Below are 15,436 nucleotides of genomic sequence, written 5' to 3'. Positions count from 1 at the left end.
AATATTCTAATATATGACGATAATATTCTAATATATGACATTAATATTCTAATATATGACAATAGTATTCTAATATCTGACAATAATATTCTAATATCTAACATTAATAAACTAAAGTCATATATTAGCTTAGATTATTAATGTCAAATATTTACTTTATTAGGCGTCGTTCACTTCACCTTAATTATTTTTGTTGAACTGAAATTATTTTTACTGAGCTGAAATTATGTTTGCTGAACTAATTACTTTTACTGAACTGAAATTTATTTTGCTGAACTAAATTATTTTTACTGATTCTCTGTTATATTTTCTTCTTAAAGGTACTGATTTTTACTGAATTGAACTTATTTTTACTGAAATGAACTTATTTTTAATGAACTGAACTTATTTTTACTGAACTGAAATTGTATTTACTGAATTGAAATTATTTTTGTTGAACAAAAATTAATTTTACTGGACATTATTTTTATAAGGTGAAGTGAAGAGGGTCCTAATGTCAGATTTCAGAATATTAATGCCATATATTATAATATTATTATCAAATATTAAATATTAAATTATTATTATTGTCAGATATATTGGGTTCATTGTGAGTCCAACTCACCCAATTTTTCTCCATAATCTAAAGTAATCGATCAAGTTTCAACCTTGTGTAACGTTGCACATTATTCTACCGTTTGATCCAACAACCTTATAGCCATCGCCTCATTGGTCGTTCGTCAATACCACAAACATTGCTTTACAAAGTCAAATGACATATAGCAGAAAACATGTGCTACAAAATTTGAAGCAACTATTCATACTCCGTACTATAAATTGCGATACAATGACCATATTTATGTGCTCAATTTTTAGGTAGAATATATGGTGAATAATAGCTTTAAATCTTTGATCAATTTATTATGAATGCGATATTGAAGCCTTGAAGGTAGCATTAGTCTATTACCTAGTTTTGGCCCATAATAAAATATATTTTCCGCTATTCGCAATTAGTTTTGTTGGTAGTGTTGTTGTTTTTGAGTGCATTTTAACTCTTTGTCTTTATTGTTTGGAATTTGGACCTCTGACGATATAAATATACTTCGTAATTAGTTAGGCTTGTTTTTATGTTAGAATATATTCAACATTTGTTGATGCTTTAAATAACGTTATTATCGTTAGAAAATTCTCGACAGTTGGCCATACAATTGAGTTTGTAGTATTATTGATTGAGATTTTGCATGAACAAGTGGAGAAAGTACGGCTTACAAATGGATATGTTTAGATATGTTTACTGGGGATGGCAATCTAGTCTGGATCCGACCCTATTCCGCCCCGATCCGAGGTAAAATATCCACTCCGAGTCCGAGAAAAAAGTAATCCGAGTTCGACTCCGTTAAAATAATCCGACTCCGAGTCGGAGGAGGGTCGGAGTCGGATCCTACAAAAAATCCGAGAAAAAAATCCGACTCCGACAAATGTCCGACTTTAACGGATTATCCGACTTCGACTCCAATAGATAGTGGATTTTAGTGTGGGTCATGGTGGCATTGAATGTGGGTTGTAAAGACCCAAATAGCTGAACATCTCAAAGTATATTGAATAATGAAAAAAAAAGCTCGGAGTCGGGTCGGATCGGAGTCAGAGTCGGAGGTCGGATATTGAAGTCGGAGTCGGAGTCGGAGTCGGATGTCGGAGTCGAATGTCGGAGTCGGAGTCGGATTTAACATCCGACTTCCTGTCGGGTCGGAGTCGGATTTAGCATAATCCGCTCTGAGTCCGACCCGTTGTCATCCCTAATGTTTACTAAAAAAGTACTTGAAGTAATATATTGTAATTTTGTTGTACTTCTTTTGACTTGTAACATTTTTCATTTTACACTCGTCAATGCGGTTAATATCTACTACTTATCCGTAATAACTTAGCAGAAATTTAGACAAATAAATATACTTGCAGATTTTTGTAAAAGAATTTACTTGCAGATTAAAACTACAACTAATAATTAATAAAACATTGATATCTTAATCGCATAAAAAACATCACCATAGTATAAAGCTTTGCCCGACAAATTTCATGCAAAGCCCAAAGCTTGTACGAGTACTCACTATAAACATGCAAATTCACTGACAAATTCCACGCATATTATGACAAACTCATTTCCAAAATTAACATACATGCTAACATGCATCTTTTTTTATTCGATCACAAACTTTCATTCATATGCCTAACCTAATCAATTAAATAATACTGTATAATATCTCCGTTTATATATATTTGATCTTAACATTTGGCTAGGTTTATTAATTAGTTCACATTAGTTTAGAACCTTATCAGATCAAATCAGAAAACATAGCATATAACTTTTGAACCTCCTTTATCGTTTATGTGCGTTTTCTATCTTAGCTTATTGTCGCTAAATATATTAATTCCAAAATGAATTTTGTTATAAAATTCATACTTGGAGAGTTGGAGAATACTCATTAAAACAAATCTAATAAGATCTCATTTAATGCATTTTTTCATGAAACATGAACATACATAAAAAAGTCAAAGTTTAGTCAAATCAGGCAATTAGAGTAGATTAAAAAAAAAAGATTAGATCAAATCAAATATGCAAAAATAAGGTACTAAATATTATAAATTATACTCGTAATACTTTTGACTGATACATTGTTTTAGTTATTTAATTGCCTTTATTATAATGAGATTGTGTATGTAAGGTGATTGAGTTAATAATGATGAGATATTAATGGTCAAAGTTGTATATATTGAAGACCACATATGTAAAACACAAATCATAAGATAAAACAAGAACGAAGGGAGTACATTTTATAGGGTAAGACCGTAAGAGGTATAATAAGGTAGTAAAAACTAACGGATTCGATCTCTCGTGAAAATTCTACAGTGGTCGTCTGAAATATGACTACCATAATGTTTTAATGGTATATAGTTCATAATTGAAGTATTTTTTTCACAAGTAATTAATTATATTACTTTACTTTTGCTATAAAATATTATTAGCAACAAAGGAGTGGATGGACATCATTGTCAAAAGAAATAAAAAAAAAAAAAAAAGGAAAAAAAAGAGTGGACATTAGCTATTGTTAACTAAGCTGAAGTAATATCTATTTGCTTGTTTTTAGTTTGATGTTAATTAGCACATGCTAACTTAGGGCTTGTTCTCATACGTTTATTTTTAGTTTAGTTCAATTCAGTCAGTTCAACTCCTAATTTCCTTCTCTTATAAAATATTCATTTCAGTTTAGTTAAGTTCAACTGAGTTCAGTCAATGAGAACAGGCCTTTAGTAACTTATATTTTGCAGCAATTCGAACAAAACAGTGGAAATGTCTCTTTAATTGAGAGAATTCACGGGTTATTTGGAAGAATGAGGAGAGATAGAAAGGAAAAAGAGGGGGTGGATTAGAAGGAGGTTGTTTTGAGGTAGCATGTGATCCTCATGTGAAGTGGTAATCGCTGAAAAACAAGGTCAATGCTCCAAATCCTGCCTAAGGTGTTGCAAGAAAAAAAAATAGCTTAGGGCCTGTTCTCATACGTTTATTTTCAGTTCAATTCAGCTCATTTCAGTTCAGTTTAGTTCAGTTCAGCTCCTAATTTCCTTCTCTTATAAAATATTCATTTCAGTTCAATTTAGTTCAGTTCAACTCAGTTCAGTTCAGTTCAGCTGATTTCAGTCTATTATAACAGGCCCTAAGGTGTGTTCTTACCAAAAAAAAAAAAATAAATAAAAAAAAAAATAAAAAAAAAATAAAAATTATAAGATGATTTTCTTACAAAAAAAAAAAAAAAAAACAAAACAAAAAACTACCTCCGTTAACATTTACTTGCAACTTTGGGGGTGAACATAGACCCCAAGGCAAAATTTTCAAATTGTGTTTAGTAAAAGTTTATGCATGTGCTAATGTGGAAAGAGAAAGTGGAGGGACCAGCTTAAACCCTAAAAAAGGAGGGAGTACGTGAGTCCTGGTTTTTTTTTTTTTTTTTTTTTTTTTTTTTTTTTTTTTGGTGGGGTTACCTTTCCCTTCTCAAATTTTGGCCACTTTTTAAATTTTGGCCACCTTTAAAGTTTTCAAAATTTTATCAAATTTTGGGAGTTAAAGTTTCCTTCCATTACAAAAGCATGGGTACAATAATAAAGGGACATATAAATACAGCCACCCATTTCAGTTTTTCCCCCTCTTATTCTTTCAAGTCTTCACAAAAAATTTTCAAACCATGTTTCTTGACCAATTTAAGTTACCAGAACATTATAGACCCATATTTTTCACCTACTAAAAAAAAGGCCTTCATTACTCCATCTAAGCTTTGGCAACATTCTTCCAGTACAACAAATCACCAAAAAAAAAACCTTTTCTTCTAAACCTGTATTATGTTGAGAAAAATAAAACAGATATGGCAGAGGAAATTAATGATGGGTTTTTAGCATGGATCGCAGAACAACTACTAGATGAAGAAATGCAACAATATTCAAATTCTGATGCAGAGTTAGAGTTTATGGCATAAGGCCAACATGAGCCTATTGTTCGAAAAAAAAGGTATGAACTTTGAATTGCAAAGAAAAGACAGATTGTAGATGAAATGCTAACACTTATGCATAATGGCACATTACCAATTACAAGGGGTGCTTTAGCAAGATTTGCAAGGCACTTTGGAATTCACAAGTCAACAACAACAAGATTATTTCAAGAAATATGCAAGCAATTGGGTGAAGGGGTTGTTATTGATGTCAGGAGAAAAAAATTAGGCAGATGTGGCAAAAAAGTAAGAGAGTATACAGAGAATAGTTACAATCAGTACCATTATACCTCTGAACAATTGAGAGAAGTTATGCTGGTGCACTTGGAATTTCTCATGTCACCCTCCACAAATTAAAAAAAAAAAAGGGGATTCTCATAACACATGCATACAAGTACAAACAAGCCAAGACTGACATTAGATCACAAAATAGCAAGGCTTAGGTGGGTTTTGTCACACATACAACCAGCAACAACCACTACAAATCCAACCTTTGAAGACATGAGCAATGTGATTCATATTGATGAAAAGTGGTTTTACATAAACCTAGAAACTAGAAGATTTTATCTTCTACCCAAGGAAGAAGATCCATATATATGTCAACAATCAAGAAGGTTCAAGATAAAAGTCATGTTCATGGGCATGATTGGAAAGCCCTTGTATGATGTATAAGGCCTTTTGATTCATGATAGGAAATATGGAATATTTCCCTTTATTTTTCAACAAAGAAAAAAGAAAAAAAAAAGTAAAAACAGAGAAGCTAGAACAATTGAAACAAAGGCAATTCAGAACATAAACAGAAAAGCAATTAGGGAAAGGTTGTTGAACAATGTGATACCAGCCATTGTAAGAAAATGGCTTGGCCTGCAAACATGCCGAAGGATGTGGTAATCCAATGAGATAATGTCAGGCCACGTCAAGTGCCACATGATGAAGAATTCATTGCAGCCACTACTCAAGGGGGGTTCAATATTTTCCAACCAGCATAATCTCCTGACCTAAGTTCAGAGTTATTCAATCCCTACAATACCAATCTTTGGTTATGTATGGTTGGATAACAAGTACACTTGGATAACATTGCAAACATTTATGGTTGAAATAATCAAACATGAAAGAGGGAACAAATAAAAGATTCCACATATGGGGAAGGATAAACTACAAAGACTTAGGTTGTCACCAGAACAATTGGAGGTCAGCTAAGCCCTCATAAACCAAACAACCAACTACCTCAACACCATTTTCATCAACACAGATCAAAACTAGGAAGGAACTCAGATCCAACAAGTAACTCAATTAGAAGTAAATGCATATTAGAGAAGGTCTGACAGTAGCAAACAGGGACTGCCATACATAGCCAACATTTTGTTTATATAATGGGTTTGTAAGTTATTTTAATTAACTTTGGTTATGTGTACTTTTGTATGTTGCAATTTTTTGTCTAAGGCAATCATGTTAGAAGACATTTTGTGAAGGGACTCAATGTGTACGTACTTTTAAAATGGTAAGAAGTCTTCTTAGTAGTATGTTGTATGAAATTCAGCTTTTTTTGTGCACATTTACAAACTTTCATACATTACTTGCAAATCACATTTAACAAAGGGTGGATAATCCATCAGAGGGTGTCATTTTTTATTTTTTTCTCAAAGAAAGAAGCCCAAACCATGTTACCTCAATAGTAAGTGCACAACACTAAAACTGGAGCAACCCATAGTTTAGACCACTTTTAATCAATTGAATCCCTTCATCATATGGATTACTAATGAGCATAGCTATCTGAATTAGGGACTCATTCCACTAGGGACAATTACCAAAAAAAAAAAAAAAAAAAAAAAAAGGGACTGAATTAGCAACAAGGAGGGACTGAATATGAACAGGGGAGGGACTCAATGCTGACTTTCTGGCATAGTGTTCTCTCAATTATTTTCATCAAGACCAAGATGTAAATTTTGCTCATACACATCATTCATCAATAATAGTCCCTTATATGCAAGGCATCAGGCATGAGGCAACATTGATCATGCATTGAACACTACGCAACATGCATTCAAGAGCAAGCAAATTTACAAAAAAGAATAGTCAACATGCAACCAACTGGAAGGGACTCGTTCATTAGCATCATTTAACAAAAAAGGCAACATCAACATAAACTACTACGAACAAAGGCAACATCAGTAAAACCTACCAACAACATCAACAAAATCAACCAACAATAGCAACATCATCTTAATCCCATCATAACAGCAACAACAACATAATCTACCACCCTAGCCAGCAACAACAGTTGTTGGCATCCATTGCAATTCACACAAACAACACTTCACCAATCAACCCAGTACTAAATTAATAAATAAATAAATGAATACGGGAATTTATGAATTAGAAATTGTTACCGAAAGCAGGTCAATCAGTAGGAAGGCCAAATTTCATTCCCTTACTCTCAGGCGTAGCATCAGATTCACCAACAACAGGGGGGGGGGGGACTCATGTTTTTCATCATCATCGTAAATTGGTGTTATCTTAGCACCAATCCCATACATTCTTCTCATTTGTGCGGCAAAGACCCTAGGAATCATCTTAGGATAGTAGTTAGGTCTGGTTCTGATAAGGGACTGTGATTTGGGTTTTTTTAGCACGACCCAACCCCGTTTTTGCCCCTATCTCAGAAACAGATCCGACTATTTTTGAACCATCCGAACTCGGACCACCATTTTTCTTAGAAAAAGAAGTGAGTTGTTGTGAAGAACAACCCGAACCTGACATTCCGGTAACCTTACCAGGTTCAGGTTGTTCAGGTTTCACCTCCCCTTCCCCAACATTCGAGGCAACAACAATTAATTTCTGAGCAGCTTCCTCATCTTCAATAGATCTAAGTACTTTACCAATCGCAGCGAAGGTTCGTTGGTTGAAAATTTCGCCACCTTTGCCCGACATAAAGAACAAATTAGGCCAGGAAGCCCGTTGTTTAAAAGCTTCAATGAGAGTCTTTATGAAACCCCACCCAATTTCATCGTTAGACGCGAAAAGGGCTTGGTGTAGTGGAGATAGATTCATTCAAGAAGGAGGAAGAGAGGAGAAAGGAGGCAAGATCTATTCAAAAGGATAGAGAAAGTGGAATAGAGGAGAGAGAATGAGAGTAGAGGCCAATTTTTCAAGGAGGAAAAGAGGAGAGAGAAAGACCCGGTTGAAAAAGATGAAGAAACTTCAAGAACTAGGGTTTCAATTCATCAAATCTGATGAATTGTTGATTTAATCAAAGGCATTTAATTTGGTAGGTGGGAGAATGATTTAATTTTTTGGTGGGAGTTGTTAAATTAGTGAAATCATATTAGGATTATAATGTGATTATTTAATTAATAGTGAATGTTTAATTTTTTAAGTAAGGGTAATATTGACATATTTACTTAAAGTACTTACTATAAGTGGAAATATTTGGAAAGGTTGCAACTAATAGGAAGCAACCAAAAATAGTAAAAGTTGCAAGTAAATGTTAATGGAGGTAGTAAAAGAAGTTGTTCTAAAAGATGGTTTCTGACAATTTTCCCCTATTTTATTTGTTCATGTATATAATAGTACATGTAAACAAGTAGACTACGAGTCTACGGTACAATATTGTTGTTATCTTTAATGGTCAATACTCATACTATCAAGTCCATAGACTACAACTATTATAGTATATTATTACAATGGAAAACATAGCACTGTCAAGTCTCTAACTCAAATTCTAGTAGTCCATCAGACGAATGTGAGTGTCATACAATCATATTGTAACAATAATCCATTGGGGGATTTCGATATCGATGGTCTTATGATCAAGAGGTATATGTCTCCAAGTGAGTTTTAATTTCCTGGGAAGATTATCAAAAACTCGACTTAATTTGAGCAAAATTGAATGTATCTAAAATTAATGAACGACCATATACATGATTACTAAATCTCTGTGTTCGAACACTTGAACTAATTTAACCGACTATAGCTAGGCGTCCTACAGGTCATTTTAAGGCACACAATCTTTTTTTTTTGTTTGGGTGTTTAAAGAGCCACAAGGGCAGGGTGGGAATGAGCTTCCGGATCCTCTTGAGTTGGAGGAACACTCTACCATGTAGAGTTGGGCTTATCACAGCCCTCCATGCATATCAACGGTTGTTATCACTTAACCCTCCTTTTACTCCCAAAAAAAAAAAAAAAAAAAAAACAATTAGCAGTTACCGAAGTAGGAGCCTAATTAAATTGCTTAGCTTCTTTTCCCACCAAATTTTCAGCACTAGGAGTAATTATTTTCCCACCAAAATCTTCACTACTTTGATCCGTAATACTATAAGCCTATATCTCCACCATTGTTAAGCAAATTATTTTTTTATTTGCTTCCTCAACTTTTAAACCTACAAATATACCCATTAAAAAAAATTAAAGCAACAATTATCTTCCATAATTGACAATAATTCAAATCGCAACATTTAATCAAGAAGTCTACAATTTGTGATTTTGTGTTTTCATTCAAATAAGATGAAATTGCTCCAATATATGCCCTATTTTAATTTATATTCAATTGAAAAACTTCAGTTTTTTTATATCTTTTTTTATTTTTACACTTTAAATTATTTATAATTTGAATGATGATCTTTAATGATTCATACTAATAGCAACAATAAAATTTATTTGTCTTAGAATGGCAGATAGTAACAATGAAGTGGAATTTGATTCGGTGGAGGATGCTTGGAATTTTTGGTTGCAATATGGAGGGAACGAAGATGGGATTTAACGTTCGTAAGCATTATGAGAACAGAGGCAAGGATGAACAAGTAACTTCTAGGAGATTTGTTTGTTCAAAAGAGGGTTTTCAACCTGGCAAGCAAGACCACTTGACAACCAATTCTCTAGCTGAAAGAAGAACCAAATGCAAGGTTCGCATTGGTACTATATTAATTAGATCGACAGGAAAATACCATAGTTCATGATTTTGTATTCGAACACAACCATGTACTTCATCAACCGGAAACTAGCCACTTGTTGTCGTTGTAGAGAAAATTTTCTGAAATACAAGCCATTGAAATTGAACTTGCGGATGATTCTGGAATTCGTCCTAGAGCAGCTCATGAGTCCATTGGTGCTCATGTGGGTGGATCTTCTAATTTTGGCTACACTCATCGAGACCATAAAAATTATCTACGAAGTGAGCGCCAAAAAGATATGATGTATGGGGAAGCAGGAAGTTTATTAAAATACTTTCACTTACAAATAATGGAGAACCCTTCATTCCAATACTCAATTCAATTGGATTGTGAAGAGAAAATAACAAACATATTTTGGGCTGATGCAAAAATGCTTATTAATTATGCTTTATTTGGAGATGTAGTTGCCTTTAATAGTATTAATACTACCTTTGGTACAAATAAAGAGCATAGACCACTTGGTGTATTTGTTGGTTTTAACCATTTCAGGGAGACAATAGTTTTTGGTGAAGCTCTTTTATACAATGAATCAACTGAATCCTTTAAATGGTTGTTCAAAACATTGTTAGCAACACGTGGTAACAAGAAGCCGAAGACTATTTTCACTTAACCAAGATATTGCTATGGGAAAGGTCGTTTCAGAGGTGATGCCTGATGTGTGGCATGGATTATGTACTTGGCATATTACAGAAAATTTAACCAAGCACATATTATGTGATGGATTAGATGTTCTTCGTGCATTCAAAGCTTGTATGTATGATTACAAAGAAGAAGCGGAGTTCGAAAAAGCATTTGAAGCATTGTGTGGCAAAGTCACCAAAGGTACTTGGTTAGATAGTATTTATGCTTTGAAAATAAAGAAAATGGGCAGAATGTTACATGACAAATGTGTTTTCTTTGGGGATGCAAAGTACTCAATTAAGTAAAAGTTTTTGTAAAGACTTAAAAGACTATCTAAAATGCAACATGGATATAATGCGGTTTTTTAAACAATTTGAGAGAGTTCTTGGATTAAAGCGTCAAAATGAGTTGCACAATGAGTTTGATTCAAGAGAAAAACTACCAAGAATTAAGATGAAGAGAACACCTTTATTTAGGCAAGTTATCCAAATATATACTCCTAATATTTTTGAAGCATTTCAAGATGAATATGAGTGGTCAACAACAGCTTATATTAAGCCACGTGTTGAAGGTCAACTTACCAATGAATATAGAGTTGTAATTTCCAACCCTGAGAATGACAACTGTATTGGAAAATAATATCAAGTATTGGGTGATCTTTCAACGGAAATTGTTTCATGTAGTTGCTAAATGTTCGAAAGATTGAGGTTAATGTTATCATGCATTAAAGGTCCTTGATACTATGAAAATTAAATTAGTCCCTGAGAAATATATTTTAAAACGTTAGACTAAAGAAGCTAGGAGTGAATTTGTGAAAGATGTTTCTGGAAGAGCTATTCTTGAGGACCCTCGATTGGATGCTACTCGTAAATATAAATCATTGTATCAAAAATTTGTGAAAGTTGCTTCGAGAGCATCTAATTTTGAAGAATCATCATCACTTTTAGAGAATGGGTTAACTAATTTGATTTCTAAGATTGATAAATATTTATGAGCCTTGCTATCGAAAAGGGTAGAGCTTCTTCTGAGGTGAATTCAAGTGAATAGCTACAAGCATGTTTCCTAACAATATTACTTTGAAACCAAAAGAGGGGGAAAAAAAAGGAGGAAACCGAAGAAAAAGTTGGACTGAAAAATTTCATGATGCAAGTACCCAAGCCTCTAGGTCAAAGCAAACAAAACATAACAAGAAGAAAGTGCCAAATCATCCAAATACAGAAAATATACCACCACAGGTAAGTCATAATCATAACTTCATAAAATAGTTAACATTAAATTGAACTTTTTTTAATTTTTTTTTTTTTTTTTTGGTATTTTTTCAGCAAGGAGAAATTTGTAACATGCCACATGAGATTAATTATGATAATCTTGAAGTCCCCTGGAGCAATTATACACAAGTGTTGTTGGTAAATATCATTAAACAATTGAATTCTTTTTATTTGTTGTGCTCTATCACTGAGTTTTGTGTTTTGTAACATAGGGTGAATCTTATGGAAGTGAAGCTTCATCTTATTAAACATATGGAAAGAGGTCTCATCTCAAACTCAAGTGTATGTTATAAACAATATAGTTTGCATTTTGATGTAATACCTTATACTAATACATTTTCAACGACTTTTTGTATGCTATGAATGTACCAAATTCTAGTCTTGAGCTCAATCATCAGACCTATTTTAGCAATATGTCAAATGTTGACCAACGAGGCATATTAAATATATATAATTCCAACAAATTGTGTGATACTTAGGTAGTACAAGCTATGTGTGAGTTCACATAGTGACTTTTTTTTACATGGAAGTAGGTATGTGATGCTTAAGGTCCCTCTGAGTTTCTTTACAAGTTGAAGCTCAAGTGCAAGTTTGATGAAGAAAGAGTCGTGTTTTTTTATTTTACGTAATCAGACATCATTATGAATTTATCCATATGCTCATTTTAAATAATATTATAATCTCAATCAGTTTTATCACAACTCAAACATTTCTTCATTATCGTGCAGCCTATGTAGGATTTGAACCTACTTCATTGTTTGCTTTAGCACGACGCTCTACCATATTGAGCTAATAGGCTAGACATTACTGGCATACCAAATTCAAGTAGCCGAAGTAGGTAAGCTGTAGTAGGAGAGGTAGTTGTCATACTACATACTATAAGTGAAATGTAGTTTGTCATATACTTGAACATAAGTTCCACTAATTACAACAATATGTGAAGTAGAAATTAGGAGCAAAATTCAATAGTTTGAAAAGTAAATTAAAATGGGTGGAAAGCAACAATAGTTATATTAAGTACTATGCAATTATGTCTAATCAAAATCAGTCAAAGTCCTAAACCAAGTATAAACTAATTAACCATGATATAATCAAGATAATATTTCCCTAAATTTTCTAATTAAAAAATAAGAGCAACAAAATTAAACCTATCAAGCTCCAATAAACGAAAAACCAATTACGAAGTATTATTTTAGCACACAATATATCAACAACAACAATTATGTAATTGCGGCTCACAAAGATCAAAGAGAGAATCAAACCCTCAAAATTTATCTAATTTAACCAAAACAAAACCACCAAAAATTAAAATTTCAAGAAATACATACCTGATTTAATTAGAAGCCAGGTGATACATTGATGGTTTTCATTGACGATCGAAAGATGAAATCACCATAGGTACTGAGAATTTTGGTCATCTAGATTCTAGAAGACAATGAAGAATGAAGACCCATGAGATAGAATGAATTGAGGGAGGTGAAAAATGTTGGAAGTTCTTAATATAAAACAAGAGAGTTGGAGAAAATCAAGAGAGAGAGAAAAACAAATGAAAGGGGAAAAGTTCCACATTGGTTGGGGGGAGCGAGGGGAAAGGCTTTGCCTTGTTTTTATATTGTAGTGCCTTAACACTACTTAGTTGGGAGAGTGGGAGGTATGTGTTACTACACACACACACGCGCGAGCGCATGCCGGGTCGGGTCGGGCTCGGGCCTCGGGACTTGGGATCTTGGGAAATGCGATGCGCGGGCGTGGGTCCTTGTTATCTTCTTGGACAAATTTTATTTCCTTTTCTTTGTTAATAGAATATTCCTAAGTATCCGTTTTTTACTGTAGGGATTTTCTGACTGTTGCGAAAATTAATCAGCCATTAATCCCTTGTTTTTAGTTGACTAATTCACTCCCTTGTTTATTGCTCTTGACTGACCAAGTTCATCTGGTCAGTTTTTTGGCTAAGTTCTTCCCACGTTTTATGCTACCCGTTTTTATCTTCTACCTATAAATACTCGGTGGTTTTTCCAACCAAAACACACAACAACGATCAGTCTTCTCTCTTCTCTAAAAATATCTAAACACGAATTGTTTCTGTTCGGTTTTCTGGGCGAGTATTCTGAGTTCCAGTCGGGTTTGTGAGTGCACATAAACTCCAACGTCATTCTTATCCTGGAGGGCGACCGCTTCTAGTCTACTGCACCGGGAGGTAGCGCGGAATCGTCTTTTAGGTCATTGGTTTCCCACGACACGTCTATTGTCAGTTTGGTTCACGCATTAAGAGATAAGTAATTTCTGTTTTATTGCTTAGTAGTATAACAATCTAAAAGATGATTATGGCTTCCAAATTTCTGATTCCTGATATGTCTAAGTTAGAACTTCTTGATGGAAAGAAATATAAACGTTGGGCTATTAGGATGCGTTTTTATTTGGAGCAAATTGATGTTGCATATGTTCTTGATGATATTGTTGAACCTGTTGATGAGGATGATTTGTCTAAAAATGATGTTATGTTTGCTAGGGATGATAGAACCTGTAAGGGCATGTTGTTGCATTATATGTCAAATAATCTATTGGATATTTATATGGGTTTTTATCATGCTAAGGATATTTGGGATGCTTTAGAGAAAAAATATGGGACTGATGATGCTTGTACTAAACGTTATTGTGTTAGTAAGTGGTTGAGTTTTCAAGTTGTTGATGATAAGCCTATTATTGATCAGATTCATGCTTATGAGAATGTGTGTATTAATATGGCTGCTGAAGGTCTGTCTATTTGTGATATTACCCTTGCTATTGTTTTGATTGAGAAACTCCCTCCCTCTTGGAAGGATTTTCGTAACCAATTGATGCACAAAAAGAAAGACCTAACCTTAGAGGAGCTTGTGGGACACCTCAAAATTGAGGAGGAAAACCGTATCAAAGACAAAGGCCCTTCTGTTTTTCCTTCCTCTTCTTCTTCCAAAGCCAATCTTGTTAAACCCAAACACAACAACCAGTCCAAAGCCAATAACAGTTCTCTTAAGCCTAAAGGGAAGGTTCAGAAGTACAAGTTTAAGGGTACCTGTTTTGAGTGTGGTTTGACTGGTCACAAGGCTAAGGATTGCAGGGTCAAGAAGAAGAAGAATGGGAAAAGTCAAGCAAATCTTATTGAGGATTCTGACGTTATTGTGGTTGTTGTTTTAGAAGCTAACTTTACAGGTAATGCTGCTGAGTGGATTGTTGACACTAGAGCTACCAGACACATCTGTGCCAACAAGGTGATGTATTCATTTTATATAGTATTTTACCCCCGTCCCTTGGTCATAATTAGTAGTGTTTTTGGCTCTTTAGAGCCACTTTTATTACTAATTGGTGTTTTCTAGTGTTTTCGTAGATTTGGTTGACTTTTGCAGGGATTTATGCTTTTGGAGTATTTTCCCGAGATATTTAGGAGCAATCACGAGCACTGGAGAAGCACGACCAGATTTTATAGCCCAGGGCCGGTTGGAGCCATCGAACCGGTGATTAAGGGCTCGGTAGAGGTGATACCGGGGCGTTTGGACCGAGTATTCAAGACCCAAAGAGGAAACCCAGATTGGCCCGAAGAATTGGAGCCCAATCGAAGTCCAAATATTGGCCCAAATGATCCGCCCGGCCAAAAAGGCTGGCGCCCGGAGGCGCGCCCGGCCGGGCGGGAGGAGCGCCCGGTGACGCGCCCGGCCGGGCGCGAGATTGTTATTAGAGGTGAAAAAAAGGCGCGCCCGATCGGGCGGTGCCTCGCCCGATCGGGCGCGTGTTTATTTAGGAAACAATTAGAGTCGTATTAATTTGTTTTAGTTTAGGATTTTTGTACGGAGTATAAATACTCCTCCGTAATACGTTTTTAGATCGTCTCTTCTTTTGGGGAGATCTTCTTCTCTCTTCTTCTCCTCTTCTTCTTCTCTTAATCTTTTCTCTTAGACTTTCTCTCTCTACTTAGTTTTCTCTCTCTTAATCTCTCTCTAACCCTTTGTTATTATTTCTTTAGTTAATTTCAGATTTATTTTGGTAACGATTTCTCTCCCCTTAATCTTAGTTATTTATTCTATTCCTTTGATCATGATTTATTTTATTG

The 15,436-nt window shown here is 34.4% G+C and overlaps 2 protein-coding genes across 2 annotated transcripts; both read left to right on the top strand.

Moving 5' to 3' along the window:
- Positions 1–9,196: 9,196 nt before the first annotated feature.
- Positions 9,197–10,073, top strand: LOC145557757 (protein FAR1-RELATED SEQUENCE 5-like). Its single transcript, XM_081618930.1, has 2 exons — positions 9,197–9,415; positions 9,534–10,073. The coding sequence occupies exons 1-2, from the start codon at positions 9,197–9,199 to the stop codon at positions 10,071–10,073; spliced, it is 759 nt and encodes a 252-aa protein (XP_081475056.1).
- Positions 10,074–10,086: 13 nt separating this feature from the next.
- Positions 10,087–10,723, top strand: LOC145557756 (uncharacterized). The gene is made up of 2 exons (XM_081618928.1): positions 10,087–10,285; positions 10,404–10,723. The coding sequence occupies exons 1-2, from the start codon at positions 10,087–10,089 to the stop codon at positions 10,721–10,723; spliced, it is 519 nt and encodes a 172-aa protein (XP_081475054.1).
- The last annotated feature ends 4,713 nt before the right edge of the window (positions 10,724–15,436 follow it).

The sequence above is a fragment of the Chenopodium album genome, chromosome 9, assembly GCF_948465745.1.
Source record: "Chenopodium album chromosome 9, dcCheAlbu1.1, whole genome shotgun sequence".
NCBI classification, from domain to species: Eukaryota; Viridiplantae; Streptophyta; class Magnoliopsida; order Caryophyllales; family Amaranthaceae; genus Chenopodium; species Chenopodium album.
The sequence above is the reverse complement of the archived record's forward strand: the minus strand, read 5'-3'. Positions and strand labels throughout refer to the sequence as shown.

Coding starts and splice junctions, on each gene's coding strand:
- LOC145557757 (XM_081618930.1), top strand. CDS start 9,197: ATGAAGTGGAATTTGATTCGGTGGAGGATGCTTGGAATTTTTGGTTGC. Junction 9,416..9,533: donor AAAGAAGAACCAAATGCAAG/GTTCGCATTGGT, acceptor TTGTCGTTGTAG/AGAAAATTTTCTGAAATACA.
- LOC145557756 (XM_081618928.1), top strand. CDS start 10,087: ATGGGAAAGGTCGTTTCAGAGGTGATGCCTGATGTGTGGCATGGATTA. Junction 10,286..10,403: donor GTGTGGCAAAGTCACCAAAG/GTACTTGGTTAG, acceptor GTTTTTGTAAAG/ACTTAAAAGACTATCTAAAA.